The sequence below is a fragment of the Saccopteryx bilineata genome, chromosome X (assembly GCF_036850765.1).
Source record: "Saccopteryx bilineata isolate mSacBil1 chromosome X, mSacBil1_pri_phased_curated, whole genome shotgun sequence".
Classification (NCBI taxonomy): Eukaryota; Metazoa; Chordata; class Mammalia; order Chiroptera; family Emballonuridae; genus Saccopteryx; species Saccopteryx bilineata.
This window is the reverse complement of record NC_089502.1, coordinates 65,830,104-65,851,354: the sequence shown is the minus strand read 5'-3', so window position 1 is coordinate 65,851,354 and position 21,251 is coordinate 65,830,104. Positions and strand designations below refer to the sequence as shown.

At 32.8% G+C, this 21,251-nt stretch overlaps 1 protein-coding gene across 1 annotated transcript in view; it reads right to left on the bottom strand.

Annotated features, from left to right (window-relative positions):
* Window positions 1–20,368, bottom strand: part of HDX (highly divergent homeobox) — a 108,592-nt gene extending 88,224 nt beyond the window's left edge. Inside the window, exons 1-2 of the mRNA XM_066249772.1 lie at window positions 20,222–20,368; window positions 12,261–13,370 (exon numbers count right to left, since the gene is read on the bottom strand). Coding sequence (XP_066105869.1) covers window positions 12,261–13,370; window positions 20,222–20,368 — 1,257 coding nt within the window. The remainder of the gene's footprint in view (window positions 1–12,260; window positions 13,371–20,221) is intronic.
* Window positions 20,369–21,251: the final 883 nt, after the last annotated feature.

The following is a 21,251-nucleotide window of genomic DNA, read 5'->3' as shown; positions in this document are numbered from 1 at the left end:
ACAATATTTAAAATAAAGAACAAGTAAATTTAAATCAACAAACTGACCAGTATTTCAATGGAAACTATGCTCCTCTCACTGACCACCAATGAAAGAGTTGCCCCTTCCAGAAGTGCAGCGGGGGCCGGATAAATGGCCTCAAGGGGCCGCATGCGGCCCGCGGGCCGTAGTTTGGGGACCCCTGGTTTAAGGTAATCTATATAAGCCTCATCATGGTAACCACAAAGGAAAATCTTGTAGTAATTGCAAAAAAGAACATGATAAAGAAGCCAAAACATACTGTTATCAAAAGACATCAAAATACACATAAAAAAGACAATGGATCTACAAAAAACAAAAACAAAAAACAATGAACAAAATTACAATAGTAAGATCTTACCTATCAATAATTACTTCAAATACAAATGGATTATATTCTTCAAACAAAAGACAAAGAAAGGTTGAATAGATTTTTTAAAGAGCAAGACCCAATAATATGCTGCCTACGAAAGAGTAACAGCCTTAAAGACATATATATTGTATAGATTGAGAGTAAATGAATGTAAAAAGACATTTCAAGCAAAGGCTGACCAAAATAAAGCAGTAGTAGTTACACTTAACATTAGACAAAATATATTTTACTGTAAAAAATAGTAAATAACAATATACAGTATATATTATTAGACATATATATGACTTTCATATATATATATGTCAATTTACCAAGAAGATTCAACAATTATAAATATTTATGTGTCCAACATCAGAGTAACTAAATATATAAAGCCACAACTAACTAAAAGGAGAAATGAATAGTAATACAATAATAGGTGAGTACATCAATACGTCACTCTCAGCAATGTATAGATCATCCAGTCAATAATTCAATAGAATTGTGGATTTGAACAATACTATAAAGTGGTCTAACAGATATATACAGAACTTTCTATCTAATAACAGCAGAATACATATTCTCAAGTGTATATGAAACATATTCTAGGATAGACCATATGTTAGGACACAAAGCAAGTTTTAGAAAAATCGAAAAGATTAAAATCATATCAATTAACTTCTCTGAGAACAATGGTATGAAACTAGAAATTAATAACAAAAAAGAAACTGGAGAATTCACAAACACATAGAAATTAATACTCTCCTGAATCATCAATATATCAAAGATAAAATTAAATAAGAAATAAAGATGTTTCTTGAGACAAATGAAAATGGAAATAAAACATACCAGAATTTATACAATGTAGCAAAATCAGTTCTATAAGGGAAGTTAATAGCAGTAAACATTAACATTGGGTTGAGCATTTGAAACATGTATGATTTTGCAAACCACCAAGCCTAATAAATTAAATTTAAAAATAACAGTAATAAAAGCCAAAAAAAGAAAAAGAAATAAGATCTCAAATAAATAATGTAACTATACACTTATAAGTAATAGAAATAAAAATAACTGCCCACAAAATGTAGCAAATAGAAATAAATCATGAAAATAAGAAAAGAAATAAATTAATACAGAACAGAAAAAAATAGGATAATTAGCAAAACTAAGAATTGATCCTTTGAAAAGATAAAACTAATTTGCCAAACCTTTGTGTAGACTGACCAAAAGAGAATGAGAACTGAAATTAACAAAACTATAAATAAAAAAGAGACACTACTGATACAACAGAAATGTTCGTAAGTATCATAAGACAGAAATGATATTCATAAGTATCATAAGAAGCTATTACGACTGGTGTGAGGTGGTATCTCATTGTGGTTTTAATTTGCATTTCTCTAATGATTAGTGATGTTGAACATTTTTTCATCTGTCTATTGGCCATCTGCATGTCCTCTTTGGAGAAGTGTCTATTCATTTCTTTTGCCCATTTTTGATTGGATTGTTTGTCTTCCTGGTATTGAGTTTTACAAGTTCTTTATAAATTTTGGTTATTAACCCCTTATCAGATGTATTGTCAAATGTATTCTCCCATTGTGTAGTTTGTCTTTTTATTCTGTTCTTATTGTCTTTAGCTGTGCAGAAGCTTTTTAGTTTGATATAGTCCCATTTGTTTATCCTGTCTTTTATTTCACTTGCCTGTGGAGATAAATCAGCAAATATATTGCTGTGAGAGATGTCGGAGAGCATACTGCCTATGTTTTCTTCTAAGATGCTTAAGGTTTCACGGCTTACATTTAAGTCTTTTATCCATTTTGAGTTTATTTTTGTGAATAATGTAAGTTGGTGGTCTAGTTTCATTTTTTTGCAGGCAGCTGTCAAATTTTCCCAACACCATTTGTTAATGAGACTGTCTTTACTCCATTGTATGCTCTTACTCATTTGAGGAATCCAAGGAACAATGAGAACTGAGGAACGGAATGGAGACAGAGGAGGTATCAAAGGGAGCAGAGGAAAAGAAGACAGAGGGAAAGGGGATGATAGGATGGGATAAACCTGAAGGGAAGTGGGGAGGATGTTGTAGGGAGGGGGGCAAGGGAGATGTTGAGGGGAATATGGGGGAGGGGGATGCATTTGAGGTGACCCTAGAATCTATGTAAACACAATTAATTAAATAAATAAATTTTAAAAAGAAGCTATTATGGACAGGAATATGCCAACAAATTAAACAACCCAAAAGTAATGGGCAAATACTTAGAAACATATATTCAACCAAGACTAAATAAGGAACAAATAGAAAAACTGAACAAACCAATTACTTTTAAGAAATTTGAAGTAGTCATTTTAAAAAATGTCCTAATGAAGAAAAGCCAAGACCATATGGCTTCACTGGTGAATCTTACCAAACATTTAAAGAATTCATGCTAATCCCTCTCAGATTTTTCCCTCTAAAAGTCAAACAAGAAGGAACACTTCCAATCTCATTTTACAAAGTCTGCATTACCCTCATAACAAAGCCAGAAAAGAATACTACCCAGAAAGAAAACTACAGGTCAATAACCTTGATGAATGAAAATGAAAAATTCTCATTAAAATATTAGCAAACTGCCTGACTGGGCGGTGGTGCAGTGGATAGAACGTTGGACTGGGATGTGGAAGACCCAGGTTCGAGACCCCAAGTTCGCCAGCTTGAGCGAGGGCTCATCTGGTTTGAGCAAAAGCTCACCAGCTTGAGCCTAAAGTCGCTGGCTCGAGCAAGGGGTTACTCGGTCTGCTGAAGACTCGCGGTCAAGGCACATATGAGAAGGCAATCAATGAACAATTAAGGTGTTGCAATGCCCAACGAAAAACTAATGATTGATGCTTCTCATCCCTCCATTCCTGTCTGTCTGTCCCTGTCTATCCCTCTCTCTGACTCTCTCTCTGTCTCTGTAAAAAAAGAAAATACTAGCAAACTAAATTTAGTAACATTTTAAAAGGATAATTTACCATTTTCAAGTAGGATTTATGCCTGGAGTCAAGGATGGTTCAACATACAAAAGTTAATCAATGGAATATATCATATAAATAAGACAAAAGAAAAAAATCACATCACCTCAACATATACAAAAAATATCATTAACCAAAACTCAACATCCATTCATAATAAAAAGTTCTTAACAAAATAGATGTAGAAGTAACATATCTAAACAGAAAAAGGTCATATATGAGAAGCTCACTGTTATTATCCTACTCAATGGTAAAAAGATGAAATCTCTTCTTCCAAGAAAAGAATAATAAGACAAGGATGTTCACTTTCACCACTTTATTTCAACCTATTATTGGAAATCCCAACCAGAGCAAACAAACAAGAAAAAGAAATAAAAGGCTTCATAATTGAAAAAGAAGATGTAAAAGTGTGTCTATTTGCAGATTGCATGACTATATATAGAGAAAACCCTAAAGGCTCCATCAAAAAAACTGTATGATATAATAAAAAAAAATTAAGTATAGTTGCAGGATACAAAACTAGCATACTAAAATCAGTAGCATTTTTTTACACTAACAACAAATTGTTTGAAAAAGAAACAAAGAAAATTCTTAATAGATTAAAAGCAAAAGAAGATAATTAAGAATACAGTTAACCAGGAAGAAAAAATTCTGTACTCTGAAAACTATAAGGCATTGACAGAAAAAAAAAATTGAAAAAGACAAAAATAAATGGAATGGTATCTCGGTTCATGAACTGGAAGTAGAAATATTGTTAAAATATCCATACTACCCAAACCCATCTACAAATTCAATGCAACCTCTATCAAGATTCCAGTGACATTTTTTTTTAGTAAAGTAGAAAATAATACTAAAATTTATATGGAATCATAAAATATTTCAAATAGTCGAAGCAATCTTAAGAAGTTACAAAGTAGGAAGCATCACATTTCCTGATTTCAAGCTATATGAAAAAGTTATAGTAATCAAAATAATATAGAACTGGTTTAAAAGCAAATGCATAGGCCAACAAAACAAAATTGATATCTTAAAAATAAAGCAGTGCACTTATGGTCAACTAATATTTGATGAAAAAGCCAAGAATACTCAATGGAGGAAATACATTCCTTTTAATAAATGGTGCTGGGGCCCTGGCTAGTTGGCTCAGCAGTATAGCATTGCCCCATGTGTGGAAGTCCCAGGTTCAATTTCCAGTCAGGACACACAGGAGAAGAGACCATCGGCTTCGCCATTCCTCCCCCTCTTCCTTCTCTCTTTCTCTCTCTTCCCCTTCTACAGCCATGGCTCAAATGCATTCAAGCATGTTGACCCCAGGCAATGAGGATGGCTCCATGTCCTTGCTTCAGGTGCTAAAGTAGCTCAGTTGCTGAGCAATGAAGCAGCAGTTCCAGATGGGCAGAGCATCACCAGGTAGGGGCGTTGCTGGGTGGATCCTGATCAGGGTGCATGCGAGAATCTATCTCTCTGCCTCCCTGCCTCTCACTTAATAAAAACAAACAAACAAAAAAAAATAAATGGTGCTGGGAAAATTAGAAATTAACATACAAAAATATTAAATAACCTCTATCTTACACCATTCTAAAATTAACTCAAAATAAATTATAGACATATGTAAGACTGGACATCATAAAGCTTCTTAAAGAAATCATAGGAAAAATCTTCTTGACATGGGTCTTGGCAATTATTTTTTTGTGGGTGTGGCCCCTAAAGCACACACAACAAAGAAATAAAAATAAAAATGTGGAACATGAAACAAAAAACCTCTGTAAAGCAAAAGAAACAATCAACAAAATGTAAAGACAATCTAAGGAATGGGCAAATATTTCCATTCTATGTATCAAGTAAAAGATTAATATCCAAACTATATAATGGATGCATATAACTCAATAGATAATATCTAATAATTCAATTAATAAATGGGAAAAGACTCTCAATAGACATATTTCCAAAGAAGATATACAAATAGCTAACAGGTACACGAAAAGGTGTTCAACATCATTAATCAAAAGGAAAATGCAAATGGAAACCACAGTGAGATATCACCTTAGGCTAATCATAGTTATCATTTAAAAATGCTGGTAAGAATGTAGGCAAAAATGTTAACCATTGTGCATTGTTGGTGGGATTGTAAATTGGTGCAGCCACTATGGAAAATAATATGGAGTTCTCTCAAAATATTGAAAATAGAACTACCACATGATCCAGCAATTTCAATTCTGTGAATAGATCCAAAGTCAATGAAAACACTTGGTCACAGAGATATTGTGACCCCCTTTAATCTGCAGATCAAAACTTACGTTGTTTGCAAAAACTGGTCACTGTAAATAGTGCTGTTATGATTATATATACATTTCTTACTTATATAGAAAAAATATTCAGCTGTCAAAAGAAGAAACTTTTGCCATAGGTGAAAACATAGATGGATCTTGCAGGCATTATGTTATTTGAAATATGTCAAACAGAGAAAAACAAATACTGTATGATCACACTTATATGTGGAATGTAAAAAACAAAAGACAGCTAATGCAAAAAGAGATCATACTTGTGGTCACCAGAGGTTGGAGGGTATTGGATGAAGGTGTTCAAAAGGTACAAACTTTCAATTATAAGATAAATATGTACTAGGACTGTAATGTACAATATAATAACTATTAATAACACTGATGAAAGTATATTTGAAAGTTGTTTAGAGAGTAGTCTCCAATAGTTTTCATCACAAAGAAAAAAATGTTTTTCTTTTTTTTGCATGTATATGTCATGATAGATGTTAACTAAACCTATTATAAAAATTTCACAATATAAGTAACTTAAATCATTGTGCTATATAACTTAAATGGTGCCATATGTTAATTATTTCTTAATAAAACTGAAAAAATATAAAAATAGTTACTGAAAAAAGAAAACAGTTCAAGTACTCATATTAATAAAATAAAAAATACACATGAATTTTTCATTAGATACAGAAATAGCATTTGACAAAAAGAAATACTTTTATGATAAAATAACTAAACATACCAGGAATAAAAGATAACCTCCCCATCTTTACACAGAGCATCTACAAAATACAATGTATTTAATTGTGAGTGACTGAATGTTTCTACCTAAGATCAAGAAGAGGAGAAATATATCTGGTTGCTCCACTTCTATTCAACATTGTACTAGAGTTACTATTAATTAGTCAAAAAATAGAAAGAAATAGAAAGAAAAAAAAGAAAGAACAAAAGAAAGAAAGAAAGAAAGAAAATGCAGTAAAATTTTACACAAGTAAAACTATCTGTACTTGTAGATGGAATCCACTAGTATCTACTATAATTAATATACTAGTTTTCAGAATACAAGATTGATAAAAAATTAATAAATAATCCAACAGTTAAATTAGGATGGAAATTCCATTTTAGGTAACTCAAAAAGAGTTACATATTTCAAAATAAATTTAATAAAATAAATGAAAAAATTATCTACTGAAACCTAGAACATATTAAAAATTAAAAAAGATGTAATAAGTGGAAAGGCATACATGGATAAGAAAGCACAATATTACTAATATGAAAATATTCTCAAATTAATCTACAGTGGAACACCATCTTTATCTATAGTCCAGGTGGCTTTTTTTTCTTCTAAAATTGACAAGATGATCTTTAATTTCGTATGAATATTCAAGGTACCCAGAATAGACAAAATGAGTTTGAAAAATAATTCAGTTGGAGGACTCACTTCTCAATTTAAAAATTCTAACAAAGTGTCAGTAATCAAAACAATGTGATATTAGCATAAGAGAGACACATAAATATATATGTAAATGGACAGATATGCACACACATATACATATATATCTCAATGGAATAACATTGAGAGTCTAGAAATAAACTTATATATGATCAATTGATTTTGAGAAAGATGGCATGCATGACTGTTCAATGGGCATTGTATAGTATTTTCAATTAATAAAGGTATGACAACTGGATATACATATACAAAAAAAAAATCCAGGTAAACTACCTCACACCACACACAAAAAGTTACCTGCAAACCGATGAAAGGCCAACCGGTAAGAAATGAAGCATAAAATTCTTAGAAGAAAACATAAAAGACAATCTTCACTATTTTGTCTTAGATAAATCTTTCCTTAGATGCAGCACCAAAAGCACAAGTGACAATAGAAAAAAAATAGGTAAACTAAACTTCATCAAAATTAAAAACATTAATGTATAAACAGTATAAAACGTGAAAAGTCAGCATGTGGACTGGGAGACAATATTTGCAAGTCATATCTATAATAAGGATTAGTATAGAGTATATAAAGGACTGAATACTTACAACTAAAAAACACACAAATAACCAATTTTAAAAATGGACAAAGGGTTAACATTGTTAGCAATCAGGGAAATGCAATCAAAATCTCCATGAGATATTTCACACCCATAATAGCTGTTATAATTAAAATGAATGACATAAGTCTTGGTTAGGATGTAAAGAAACTGGATCTCTTATACAATGAAGTGGGAGTGTAAAGTGGTACAGGCACTTTAGAAAAACATTTTGGCAGTTTTTCAAAATGTTAAGCATAGATTTACAATAAGAAATAGAAACCATTCTTAGATATGTACTCCAAAAATTTGAAAATATGTCTATACAAAAATTTGTATATGTATGTTTATAACATTCACAACAGATAAATGTAGAAACAACTGAAATGTCCAGCAACTAACAAATGATTATATACATAAAAAGTAATATAGCAATGAAATGAAGGGCTGATACTACAATCTAGACAAATCTTGGAAATACTATGCTAACAGAAAGAAGCCAGTTACCAAAGACCACAGTTTGTACAATTCCATTTACAATAATACCTAGAATAGGAAAATTCACAGAAATAGAAAAAAGATTAGTGGTTGTCTAGTGCTGGTATGGGGGATTTGGTATGTTAATTGGTACATAGTTCATTTCTGAGGGGATTAAACATTCTAAAATTAGATTGGGGTGCTGCTTGAACAACTCCATGAATATATATAAAAACTACTTAATTATACACTCCTAATATGTGAATTCTATCCTATGGGAATTAAATCTCAACAAAGTTGTGTAAAAATCATCTGTGCTGACTAAAGCCATTCAGCTGATTATTGTTACGTTTTTGAAGTTGAATATTTGCCTGAGAGTAATTTTAACAGTCATTGAATGTTACTATGCTTCACTTTCTTCAAATCAAAATATAAGTTTTATTGGTTTAAAATGCCATGATGTTTAACGTTCCAACCATTAAACTTTCATGTTTTTTTTAAAAAAATGCATCAAAGCCCACAAATACTGATGAAAGTTGGAGGGCACTACCGAAGCACATACACTAATAGGGATATATACATTGTACTTAAAAATATATCATTTAAAAGAAGCTCAAAGTGTTCTACTTTTATTAATTGCTAAATTCTTATGAAGCTCATCAAAGATGGAAATGCAGTTGATTATTAATCCACAATAATTGCAACAAAAAATCTTGTAGCACTTATCTTCCAAAATGTTCCTATATCTTCACATAGATGATTGTAAATTATTCATCTTTATTCATCAAACCACTCATGATAAATAGTGGACCAACAATGATGACATGAATACTGAATGGCACTTTGGAAACCAATATGGTTGCAATCTGCCCTCAAAGGAGTGAGGTTAGCCAGATTTCTTGAAGTAGACCTTGGCTATGGTATCCTGGTTATAGCCACCTTCTGATAGTTTCCTCACTACCAGTTAAACCACAGTATGATATTCCCAAGTGACTATAAAATAGAGCTGATTTCACTTTTTAGCATCCTTTAGGAGTCCCTCAATTTGTACTCATTCACCTAGATAGCTTGGAATTAGATGATTCTCCAGGAATAGCTTGAACATACCAGATGTAACAGAGAAAAGAGGCAGATATCTCTATTACATAGTCCTAGGGTCGGAAATTAAATAGAATGGTTTGTTTGTTTATACACCGTAGTCTCATAGCTAATGAGCTGCCAAGATGGCCATAGGCTACAGTTTTTTTAGGTCTGATGTTACAGTAATACACCTTGGTAATGAACTTCATTAATATCTTGGAGGGTAACTAATATGGACTGGATGCTGGTGTCCCAGCCAAACTCACATCTTCAAACCTAATTCTCCAGTATTGATGGCCTTTTGAGGTTGAAGTTTTAGGAGGTAATTAAGGCAGAAGAATGGAGCCCTCATAAATGGGATTAGTATCATTATAAAAGAGATATCATTACTCATGACATTTGAGTACACAGTGAGAAAGTAAGAAGACAGCCTTCTATACTTTAGGAAGTGGAATCTCACCAGACACAAAATATGCCAGCACCTTGATTTTGAGCTTCCCAGACTCCAGCACAGTGAGAAATAAATGTTGTTTAAGCTAATCAGATTATGGTATTTTTTGTAATAGAAACAAAAATGGACTAAGATGTTCATCCTCATGCACTACACTTTCCTAGGTTGCCCTGGAATCCCCAAATATCAAGTAATTAAAAGTAAAGATAAATGTCCAGGCCAGGTAGCTCAGTTGGTTCGAGTATTGTCCTGACATACCAACGTTGTGGTTTCAATTCTCGGTCAGAGCACATACAAGCATCAATCAATGAATGCATAAAGAAGTGGAACAGCAAATCGATGTTCCCCATCTCTCAAAATTAATATTTTTTTAATTTAAAAAGGAAGTAAGTGTCAAATGATGCTCCAAGTGTTTTTTGCATACAAATCTCTACCATACTGTCTCAAGTCAAGTTGATGGAGCTCTGGTATCATATTAATAGAAATATATGGGCTTTTTATACACAGATTATGCTGAAGTTGATAGCTGATTTCCAGTCTTCTCACAGCCAGCGCTACAGCTATTTTTTCCTCAACAACATTGTGATATTGTGGGCTTTGCAATATTTTACTTGAAATGGAATGAAAAGACCTACCTAGACTAGCAGAGTTTCATTAACTTTCTACCTATATGGTTTAAGTATTAAAAAAAATGTATGTAAGAAGGAACGTACAAAGAGCCTTGCACAGATTTTGCCATTTCATAGTACAGCATTCCCGAAAAGGAAGTGTCATTAACCATATTATACAAATGAAGAAAATGCCACACATAGAAGTTATGACATTTGCCTGAGATCACACAAGTAGAAAGCAGCATAGCCTAGATTTGAACCCAAGTATATAAGGCTCTAAACCTACACTCTAAATTGTTATATCAGACTGCCTTTCTTTAACAAAATTACTGTTCATAAAAAAAGAAAGAAAAAAAAGTTGCTCAGTTTTATTCCATTTACAAAGTTATTTTATAAAAAACAAATTTAATCCCTTTAAAAGCGCTTTTAGGAAAAAAGATTATAAAATGGTATAACTATAAATTAAATTATCTTTGAGGATTCAACTTTATACTATCAGACCTCTAAATACTCTAATACAATTAATATTGGTAGGGTGTGTGGTAAAGCAGAAAAATACAGGATATTTTTCTCAGTTGCATCCTGGTTTTGTCATGTACTAGCTGTGTGATCTTGGACAGGCTATTGAAATATGGATTAAATCTCTGTCTAGATTACCATGGCGATTAAATGAGAGCAGGTATATAAGAACCTGTACCCCAATAAAATCAATGAATAAAAAATATGAAGCGACTCATGGTGCTGGTGTGTGTAAAGCCTTCAACAAATGCTAAATGCTATTGTTATTACTACCATCCAAAACAACACTGAAGGGGTAAAAATGTATAAAAGAATAGGGAACGAAAGTGGGTACTGAGAAGGATCTTTACAGTATAACTCATGTTAGTTTAAGCATGTTTTAAGAAAGAGCAAATATAGAAAATCAGTAGATCCTCAATAAGAACTGAAAACTAATGCTGATGATGGAGTCTTTCTTTATTAGAGACAGGTACTAGAGGGGTACTTCCTATACTTTTCATTTTGAAGTAGAGAGTTAAAAGATGGAAGGAGTTATGGAAAATTTATTTTTATATTAATTTAGAATAACCTGGAAGCATCTTAAATCTGACAAAACTTAAATACTGTGTTTGAACAAATTAAAGAGTCTAGCTAGTAGCAAGAAAAAATAGCGAACACCCTTGCTCTGTTATTCAAATTCTTTGAAGCAGATTTTTCAGAGAAGATCTGTGACCTTAAAAGATGTTCTACAGTAGGCTTATACCTGATTCTTGAGAATATTTGAAGCATATATAAATAACTGTGTGAAACAGTAAAGAAATGACATTTACTTTTTGCACAAGTATAAAATTGCTTTAATTTTTACTGTGAATATGTCTTTTCTTTATACACATTTTTAAAAAGAATATTTGATTTATGTTCCATTTAATGTTTGAATAAAGCATTTTCTTTTAGAAAAAGGAGTTGGCTGAGTACAGCAGGTTCTGACTTCTCAGCCATCATCACCTAAAAAAATGACTGACTTCCCTGGCAATGTACCCAGGGAAAGCACCACTCATCCTGTGACATCTCTCCACACTGCAAGCAAAAATCATTGCAGAGATAATCTATTTTCAAAGGGATGAATCTAGCCAGTTTAGTCCTGTTTTAGTGATAGAAAATGTGTTGCTTCCCATAAGGCTACTATTTCCTCATCAAAGTCATTTTAAGTGACAGGAGAAAGCTGTCATGTTATAAAAATGATTATATTCCATGAATTAAAATGCACCATTTTTAAACATGATCAAAAGAGCACAAGATTTTTCAAAGTTGACCCGAACCCACCATTTTGAAGCAAAAAAATTCTTAAATGACTATAATATGAGTTAAATGACCCAGGTCTAAAGTTTAACTGGATACTAACATAGTTTTTTTAATTAAAAAAACAAACAAACAAACAATGGGCTTTAAAACCGTTATAAAATAAACTGACACATTACCTGGTAATTGTTTTGGTTTTGTGATAGCCTCAATTGATTTGATGATGCAAACTGTGAAGAAAAATTACTCCGTGATGGATTTGTATTACTGTAGGTTGTAGTAGATGCTGTATGTAGTGAGGTCCGTGGTGCAATATGGTAGTCTCTGTTTTGATACAGTACATTATCTGACAAGTCTCTGATATTCACCATTTGTGAATTTGGCATACTTCTTCCTGGTCCTGGCAAAGTTGTACTTTGGTTTTCAGCTCCAAGGGAACTGCAACTTTCATAAAATCTTGAGTAGCTTGGTATCTGTGCTCCCATCAATGCCAACTCTTCTTCTCTGGCATACTCATCATCGGCATCTCCAGTCTCCATTGCGATGGACAAACAAGTTCCTTCTGCTGAACTAGGCTTCTGTGGGGTGTTTCCTCCCAGAATTCTCTGGGGGTAATCACTAACCGCCAATGAAAATACTTCACGGATTTCCAAGTTTTGTGTTCTGCAGTAAGGATCTCTAATAGGTGGCTTTTGCCCACATAAGTTATGTGATGCAACACCTATGTGTTCAGGTTTATATGGTCTTTGAATTCCAGCTGGTTCAATTTTGCAAGGTCGGTGGCACACAGATGGTTTTTGAGGTACCGTAATCTCAGAGGCTTGCATTGAAGAGCTTCCGTAGTTTTTCTTTGTGTATAAGGAGTTTCCAGCATTTAACACACTTGTCTGTCTTGATAATATAATTGTCTTTTCACCTAAGAGCAGAGAGGCATTTTTACAGTGTGATACCTGTCTTTGAACAGGAATGTGCAACTGAAACTCAGTATCATTTTTACTAGCCATTTTCTGAATGGGGATTGCATGTGCTTCTGTAATTTGTGTATTTGTATGTTTGGTTGTCCCTTGCCTACTTAGTGAACTGGCTGGACTGTATATTCCAGTTACAATGACATCATTATTGGCAGATGACCAAGAAGACTGTTGATTTGAAGGTCGAGCAATATTAACTCCATTTCTTACTGTAATGTCTGGAGCTGCCAAGGACGTACCAGAAACAGCTCCTGTTGTTACTGCTGCTGATTCAGAATTTTTACTGCTCATTTTTCTTCTTTTATTGCCGACCCACGTCTGGAAGAATAAAAATATGACACTATGGAAAGGTCTTAAGAACAACAAAAAAAAAACAAAATAAAACAATTTTTATGTGATAAATTATATTCTCACTTGTTAGAGAGCCAAAGCCTATACAAATAAAGGGAAAAAAGACAATGAAATGAAACATAACTAAAATATAAGGTGAGAGATGATCGAGGACTCACACTTAGTAAATATCTAGGAACTTCGAGTACAGAATTGTATTGTTGCTCTTGTCCTCAAAACTCATCCAATTAATCTGTAGCAAGAACCTTACAAATGTTTACATCCTTTGATCTAGTAAATCTACCTCTGTGAATTTAGCCTAAAAATAATCATAAATGTATAAGTCAGTCAGGAAAAGCTAAGAGCTTTATGATTTCACTTAGAGGTAGGATATAAAACATTCATAAACACAGACAATAAATAGTACAGTGGTTACCAGAGGGAAAGGGGTGGAGCGGTAAGGTGTGAAAGGAGCCAAATATATGGTGATAGAAGATTGTTTGACTTTGGGTGGTGGGCACACAATGCAATATCTAGACCATGTTTTATAGAAATGTACAATTGAAACTTGTATGATTGTATTAACCAATTTCATCCCAATAAACTTGATATAAAAGTTTACATGCAATTTTGTTCATTACATATTTCTTTATAATAGTGAAAAATGAAAGCATACTAAAGGTAGTTAATGACCTTGGAAAATACTAATAGTAGTTTAAACAATATATACATGCAATCTTCAAGTTTAAATTTCTTCTCTATTAATATGTTTTAACTTGATTAATTTAATATTGCTAAACAAAATATTTAGATTACTTTTACAAAGATTCACTATTATAAACTATACTGCAACACACATCATTGTACTTGCATTTTTGTGCTGTAGTTCTGTTAGAATATTATTCTAGAAAAATCACTCTGCTTTTTGATATTTTCTTTTTATTATATTTTATTTTTCTTTAGTTATAAGCAGGTAGGCAGAGAAACAGACTCCCACATGCATCCCGACCGGTATCCACTCAGCAAGCCCCCTACAAGGGGATGCTTTGCCCATGTGAGGCCTGTTGCTCCATTGCTGGGCAACCAAGTTATTTTTTTAGCACCTGAGGTGAGGCCATGGAACAATCCTCAGTGCCTGGGGCCAACTTGCTCCAACGGAGCCATGGCTGCAGGAGGAGAAGAGAAAGATAGAGAGAAGGGAGAAGGGAGAGGGGGAGGAGATGGAGAAACAGATGGTTGTTTCTCAGGCATGTCCTGACCAGGAATTGAACTGAGGACATCTACAGGCCAGGCAGGCACTCTACCACTGAGCCAACTGGCCAGGGCTGATATTTTCAAATTATTGAGCAATATATGTATAAGAGTTCTTATTTCTTCACTCCCTTAGGAATCTTTGCATTATCTTTTTGTAGTCTTTTTTTTTTATCCCAGGAATTAATAAAAGGTATATAATTGCTTTTTTGATTTGAATGTCTATGGTTACTATATAACTTTGATAGAATTGCTTTTCTATTTCTTTTATTCATTTTTATATTGGGTATTTGTTTTTCTTAATTGATTTATAAGAGCAATTTTCTACTAAAGATAGCAATGCTTAGTCATAAATTGCAAATATTTTTCTCAGTTTGTCATTAATTTATGGTAGTTATTTTCTTCTTTACACTTTTCTTTCCTTACCAAATTTTATAGTGTGAATATGTATTACTTTTATAAACAGAAAATATATTATTAATAAAAATAACACCAGTGGTTAGCATTTAGTATTTAATTATAAAGTATGTACTTTTATATAGATAATTTATTATAATAATCTTAGTATTACAATGCTAAATTATGATTCTTTTTAAAATATGCAATAAAATATTATTCTATAATATGATTAATAAATTTTATAATTACTTCAAAATCTATACCATATTATAAAATACCCAAACACATTCATTTATTAAGAATTATTTAAAAAATAAATGAAGGAAAATATTAAATAAACTAGCTTTGCACAGACATGATACAAATATATTTGGTTAACTTTTGTGTGACATGCTTTTGAATATCACAAAAATTATCAAATATATTAATTTTTCTGTGATTCTATAAATAAAAGTTATTAAGTATTGAATGCACATATATATAGGCTCCTTTGCTAGGTACTATTTTTCAAATTGAGTAGGTGGAGGTGAGGTTTAGAAATGTTAAGTGGTTTGTGGATTCTTACTACAAGGATTCAAAATCAATTTTACTTGATCTGAAAACATATTACCCTTCCACTATGTTGAGAAACTCCTGAAACAGTCATCTTTGTTGGCCGTTTAATACTTTTATAATTAATGTTCTCTAGTAAAAAAAAAAAAGTTTCAGAAACTGATATAGCTCAATTTTGCTTCACATGAGGGTGTGGGAATTTTAAATTAACTCTGATTTAGTTTTACTAAACAGCAGAAGTGAAAATTATAATTAAAGAGACAAATGAATATAAATGTCACAAGATGAGGCAAGGGAGAAAATCTAAAAGGTTTTAAAGTATATACAAAAAACAAATATCTAATAAAATGTGTTTTTGATAAATATAGTTTTAATATATGGTTCAGAAAGGTGAATTTTATAATATTCCAAATACATTACTGTGATATGGCTTTTCAAGCACAAAAATAAGCAAAGAAATTATGATGCATACAGTTTTGTAAAAATACATAAGCATTATATTTAAAAACTTTAAATGGGAAAAGCATTGTGAATTGGTAAATTTGAACTCAAGAGCTACTACTTTTGAAAGGCAGCTCTGCAATATTCCTAAAAAAACAAACAGCTTACCATATTCTCATCATAATACCAGAATATCTACGTTAACACAGGAAATTTAAGAGTGATCTTAGTGCATTGTTCATTTATAGCTTACTTAGATAGTGCAAATATTTATTTACATAATTCACTAGGTATTTATATTATGTACCCACTACAAAGTAAAATTCAGTAGAATATCGTGTGCATATAAAACTCAACTCTCTAACCTTGGAAGGCAGCCAACATAGATATCACAAAATCTGTGTACTTTACTAAAAGGAGATCCCTAGACTTTAAAACCCACTTTATTTTGTTTTATACATATTTTTTTTATCAAGCCTTGTATTTTAATCTATAACAAATTAGACAGAAAAGACATGAGGTGCCTTGGTGATTGAGTTTCCTTTTGGAGGCAACTTGTTAGCCCCAAAACTAACAATGTTTACTAAATATATATTGCTCACTAAAAAGGAAAACACACACACGCACACACACAAGGGAATCGATGTAAGAAATCATTAGTCTTGTGTTCTTTATTAAAGAAAAAAAATCACCCCATATACCTTCCCATGTTGTGAGCATTATTACGTGAACACAGTACAATAACTGATTTCCATATTAAAACTCTGAGTAATAAAGTGTTTAACTATTTTAATAATCTCTATTGAAGTAAAAGTAGTAAATACTAAGAAATATTTTCCACTTAATATGTTGAAAATAAAAAAAAAATCATTGTCTGAGGGTTCCAAATAACTGAATAATTTTTTTTTAAAGTTATTCTGACCTGGCTGGGTGGCTCAGCAGTAGAGTGTCAGCTTGGCATATAGATGTCCCGGGTTCGATTCCTGATCAGGGCACACAGAAGTAACCGTTTGCTTCTCCACCCCTCCCCTTTCTCTCTCTCTCTCTCTCTCTCTCTCTCATCTCTCTTTCTCTCTCCCTTTCGCTCTCTCTCTCTCTTTTCCCCTCCTGCAGTGATGTCCTGAATGGTTGGAGCAAGTTGGTCCCGGGCACTTAGGATGGCTCTATCGCCTCATCGCAGGCTCTAAAGTATCTTGATTGCCAGGAAACAGAGCAGTAGCCCCAGATGGGCAGAGCATCCACCAGTAGGGGGCTTGCTGGGTAAATTCTGGTCGAGGTGCATGCAGGAGACCGTCTCTCTTCCTCCCTGCATCTCACCCTCTTTCTTAAAAAAAAATGAATAAAAAGTCCTTCAGTCACATAATACAAAATTTACCAATGCTGCCTGACCAGGCTGTGGCACAGTGAATGGAACATTGGACTGGGATGCGGAGGACTCAGGTTCAAGATCCCGAGGTCACCAGCTTGAGCACGGGCTCATCTGGTTTGAGCAAAAGCTCACCAGCTTGGACTCAAGGTTGCTGGCTTCCTCAAGGGGTTACTGGGTCTGCTTTAGCCCTCCCCCCCATCAAGGCATATATGAGGAAGCAATCAATGAACAACTAAGGTGTCGCAACAAAACACTAATGATTGATGCTTCTCATCTCTCTCCATTCCTGTCTGTCCCTATCTATCCCTCTCTCTGACTCTCTCTTTCTCTGTCTCTATAAAAAAAAATTACCAATACTTATAGGATATTAATGATTTCACTTTCCAAATATCTCATTGGAGAGAGAAAAAAAGTGGGTCAAACAAGATTGAATTAAGAATTTGAAGTTTGGACTAACAAAGTGATAGACTATACAAAAAATGGAAACATATTTGAGTCATCATATCTCAGTGTTCCTAAATTCTTTTCATTTCTCTCTTCAAAATTCATTTTCTCCAAATTTCTTTTCTTTTCCTTATTTTATACCTTCTTGTTTGTTTTCCTGTTCCATTACCCCAGTATATATATTTTTTGCATGGATGTTTTAACCTTTTAAGCTCTAATCATATTAAGATCAAGTTTCGTAAAATGGGATTCAAGTTTGGGGGGGGGACTATATTAAAACCAAGAAAAAGTCTCTTCCAAATAGAACATACAAAGCAAGTAAACTACTGAGGGTTAAGGAGGTTGTGGAATGATGAGTAAAAAAACTTCCTTTTTGTCAGAATGGAAAAGACACAAATTTGAGTTAGAATTTAGATCAGGAAGAGCAAATTTCTGTACAATTTATTCTGTACTATAGCAGAGAGAATGAAACAGGATTACCGAATTCTTTATAATTTACATAACATTTTACCTATAAGCTTGTACTCTATGAATTCATTTCTTTTATTTTCATTGTTTGTTTTAGATTTCACACCATTTGTAGTAGCATAACTATAAACCAGTGGATTCCAGCACTCTCAATATTCAAATATAATCAAATAAGTTCTTAGGGAAGATTGAAATAACAAATTTGAAATATGAAAGGTCACAGTCCACAAAGCAGCTGCTTAAGAACACATTTCACTTAAAAGTAATGGTAAAATAATATTAAAAAAAGAAAAGTTACCAAAAGTGTGTGTGTGGGAAGGGGTGAGTTTATACTTATAAAATAAAATCTCATCAACTTGAAATGATACACATTTTATATTACTTTTACTAAGGCAAGTTAACATTTTTCTCTTGGTTTACTGAAGACATTTCAAATAAGAAATGTAGCCCTGGCCGGTTGGCTCAGGGGTAGAGCGTCGGCCTGGCGTGCAGGGGACTCGGGTTTGATTCCCGGCCAGGGCACATAGGAGAGGCGCCCATTTGCTTCTCGACCCCCACCCCTCCTTCCTCTCTGTCTCTCTCTTCCCCTCCCGCAGCCAAGGTTCCATTGGAGCAAAGATGACCCAGGCACTGGGGATGGCTCCTTGGCCTCTGCCCCAGGCGCTAGAGTGGCTCTGGTTGCGGCAGAGCGATGCCCCGGAGGGGCAGAGCATCACACCCTGGTGGGCAGAGCTTCGCCCCTGGTGGGCGTGCCAGGTGGATCCCGGTTGGGCGCATGCGGGAGTCTGTCTGACTGTCTCTCCCCGTTTCCAGCTTCAGAAAAATACAAAAAAAAAAAAGAAATGTAAAGTTATCAATAAGAAATATTTCTAGTTCTTCAACAAATATAAATATGATTATTGATCTCAACCAATAAGCAACAGATACCTTGCATGTTCCCACACCCTTAGAATTACTGACATAATTCCCTATTTGAAGGTAAATATATCTTTTAGTCTTTAAAAAATAGATTTCTCAAAGAATTTTACTTATCAAGATATTTTTATCTTTGGGATCTTTGAAAGTTCTTTTGAGAGAAAATAACCTTAAAAATGATATTCTTTCTCTTCCTCATATTAGCTTGATGAATGAATGATGGGAAAGTTAATATTTAATTTTGTAGCATGTCCAGAAAATATGAAAGAAGCTATGCACTCAGTGAAATCTGTGACTTCTTCTACTGGACATATCTCCTGTCTCTTCTCTATCACCTTCTCATTGATTTCACAAACATTTGGCAGCTCTCTGACTTTTACAGATGAATAACTATAATTGTGATCCAGGAACATTTCCTCCTTGTGATTTCTTGTCCCTTATTGGCTAACCCGTTAAAATGCATGCGTTTTACTTAAAAAAGTAAATATTCATAAGAAAGTCTAGATTTTCCTAAAATGATAAAAATGTTAAAATCATAACTATCTGATGAAAAGTTCAAATACAACAAGAAAATATGTTAGATACACAATATTTCCTCAGTAATGCCTGTTTTACTGATATTCTTTTGTAAGGTTATACCTATATTAAGTCTATATTTAAAGAAAGTATAAGATCAAGAACTAATTTTAAAGATACTGTTTAATGAAACAGGTTTACCGAATTCTTTATAATTTACATAACATTTTACCTAGTTCAAAGGACTGGGATTTTTAAAAATATATTTACAGTGCAAAAACTTTAGGTTTTTCAAGTTATTCATAGAAACAAATACACACTAAATAATTAGCTCTAGTTATTTAAAAATAATATTTTTATACCAGGAAAATGAAGCTGTTTATAAAATTAGTGGCTTCAAACCCTGATGGACTTTTTCACATCAAGCAATTATTACTTGCAATAAAAAGCTACAAATTCAAGAGTGGAAGACCTCAATACTTACCCTGACTACACTGAAGTCCAGCTTAGTCTCCTGTGCACACTGTAATATGAGCTGAAAGCAATTTTTACTTTGATTTGTCATTCCGTTTTCATAATAACGCTGTAAAATCCTTTGTTGTTCTACAGTAAATACAGAACGTAGATTCATCTAAAAATAAAAGAAGATACTCTGAAAATTGGAAATAAAATTTGGTATGTGTAGAACTGGCACGTTTTTTCAAAACCAATTTTAGTCCTTTGAGGCTGAAAGATTTTTTAAGTCAATTAATTTGTAGTAATGGGCAATAATTTGTGTGCTAAAGGGAGACAGGTTCTCACTGAAAATTATACATAATGCAAACACATTGAATTTGCTCAGAAAACGTACTAACTCTAAAGACAACAAAAGGAAAATCCTTATCTGGGTAGTGTCAGTACATGAAGGAAAAAGTCTCTTTCACTAAAATAAATATTTATGGCTAGTAAAGTCAGAGATGGTGGTAGCCATACGTGGTCAATTATCAACAGGGACACTGACTGTTTTTTGTCAAGCCAGGCATCTGGAATATGTCTCATAGCCAGAAGCTGTTCTCTGGAACAAAAGTGTGTTTTTATTTTATTTTCCTTCTAAGATAAGGGGTTCCTTTTATATATTAAAACAAAACCTCTTTTTAAAACTTAAAAATAAACAAGAGGGTTTAGCGACTGTGAAAATTGTTTTAGGCAATATTAACCAAAGTAATTATTTTTAATGACTGTAGTACACAAATCAAAATTTAAAAATATGTACATTTTACTAAAAAAAACCTATGCAAAACACTATGAAACTTTTAATTAAATTAACATCAAAATTAGACAAAATAAATTTATAAACACTTTATCCTTCCCTTCAACAAGCCACATGTTTGACATTAAGGGAAAACAATTTTGTGAATCTCATAAATAAATAAAAGGCAAGTCAAACTCTTTTAAAAAAGAAATTCTAGTAGTGCATTATGTTTTTATATTTTTAATCTTGTACTTAGATTAAAGCAATTTCAGGTTCTTGTTAA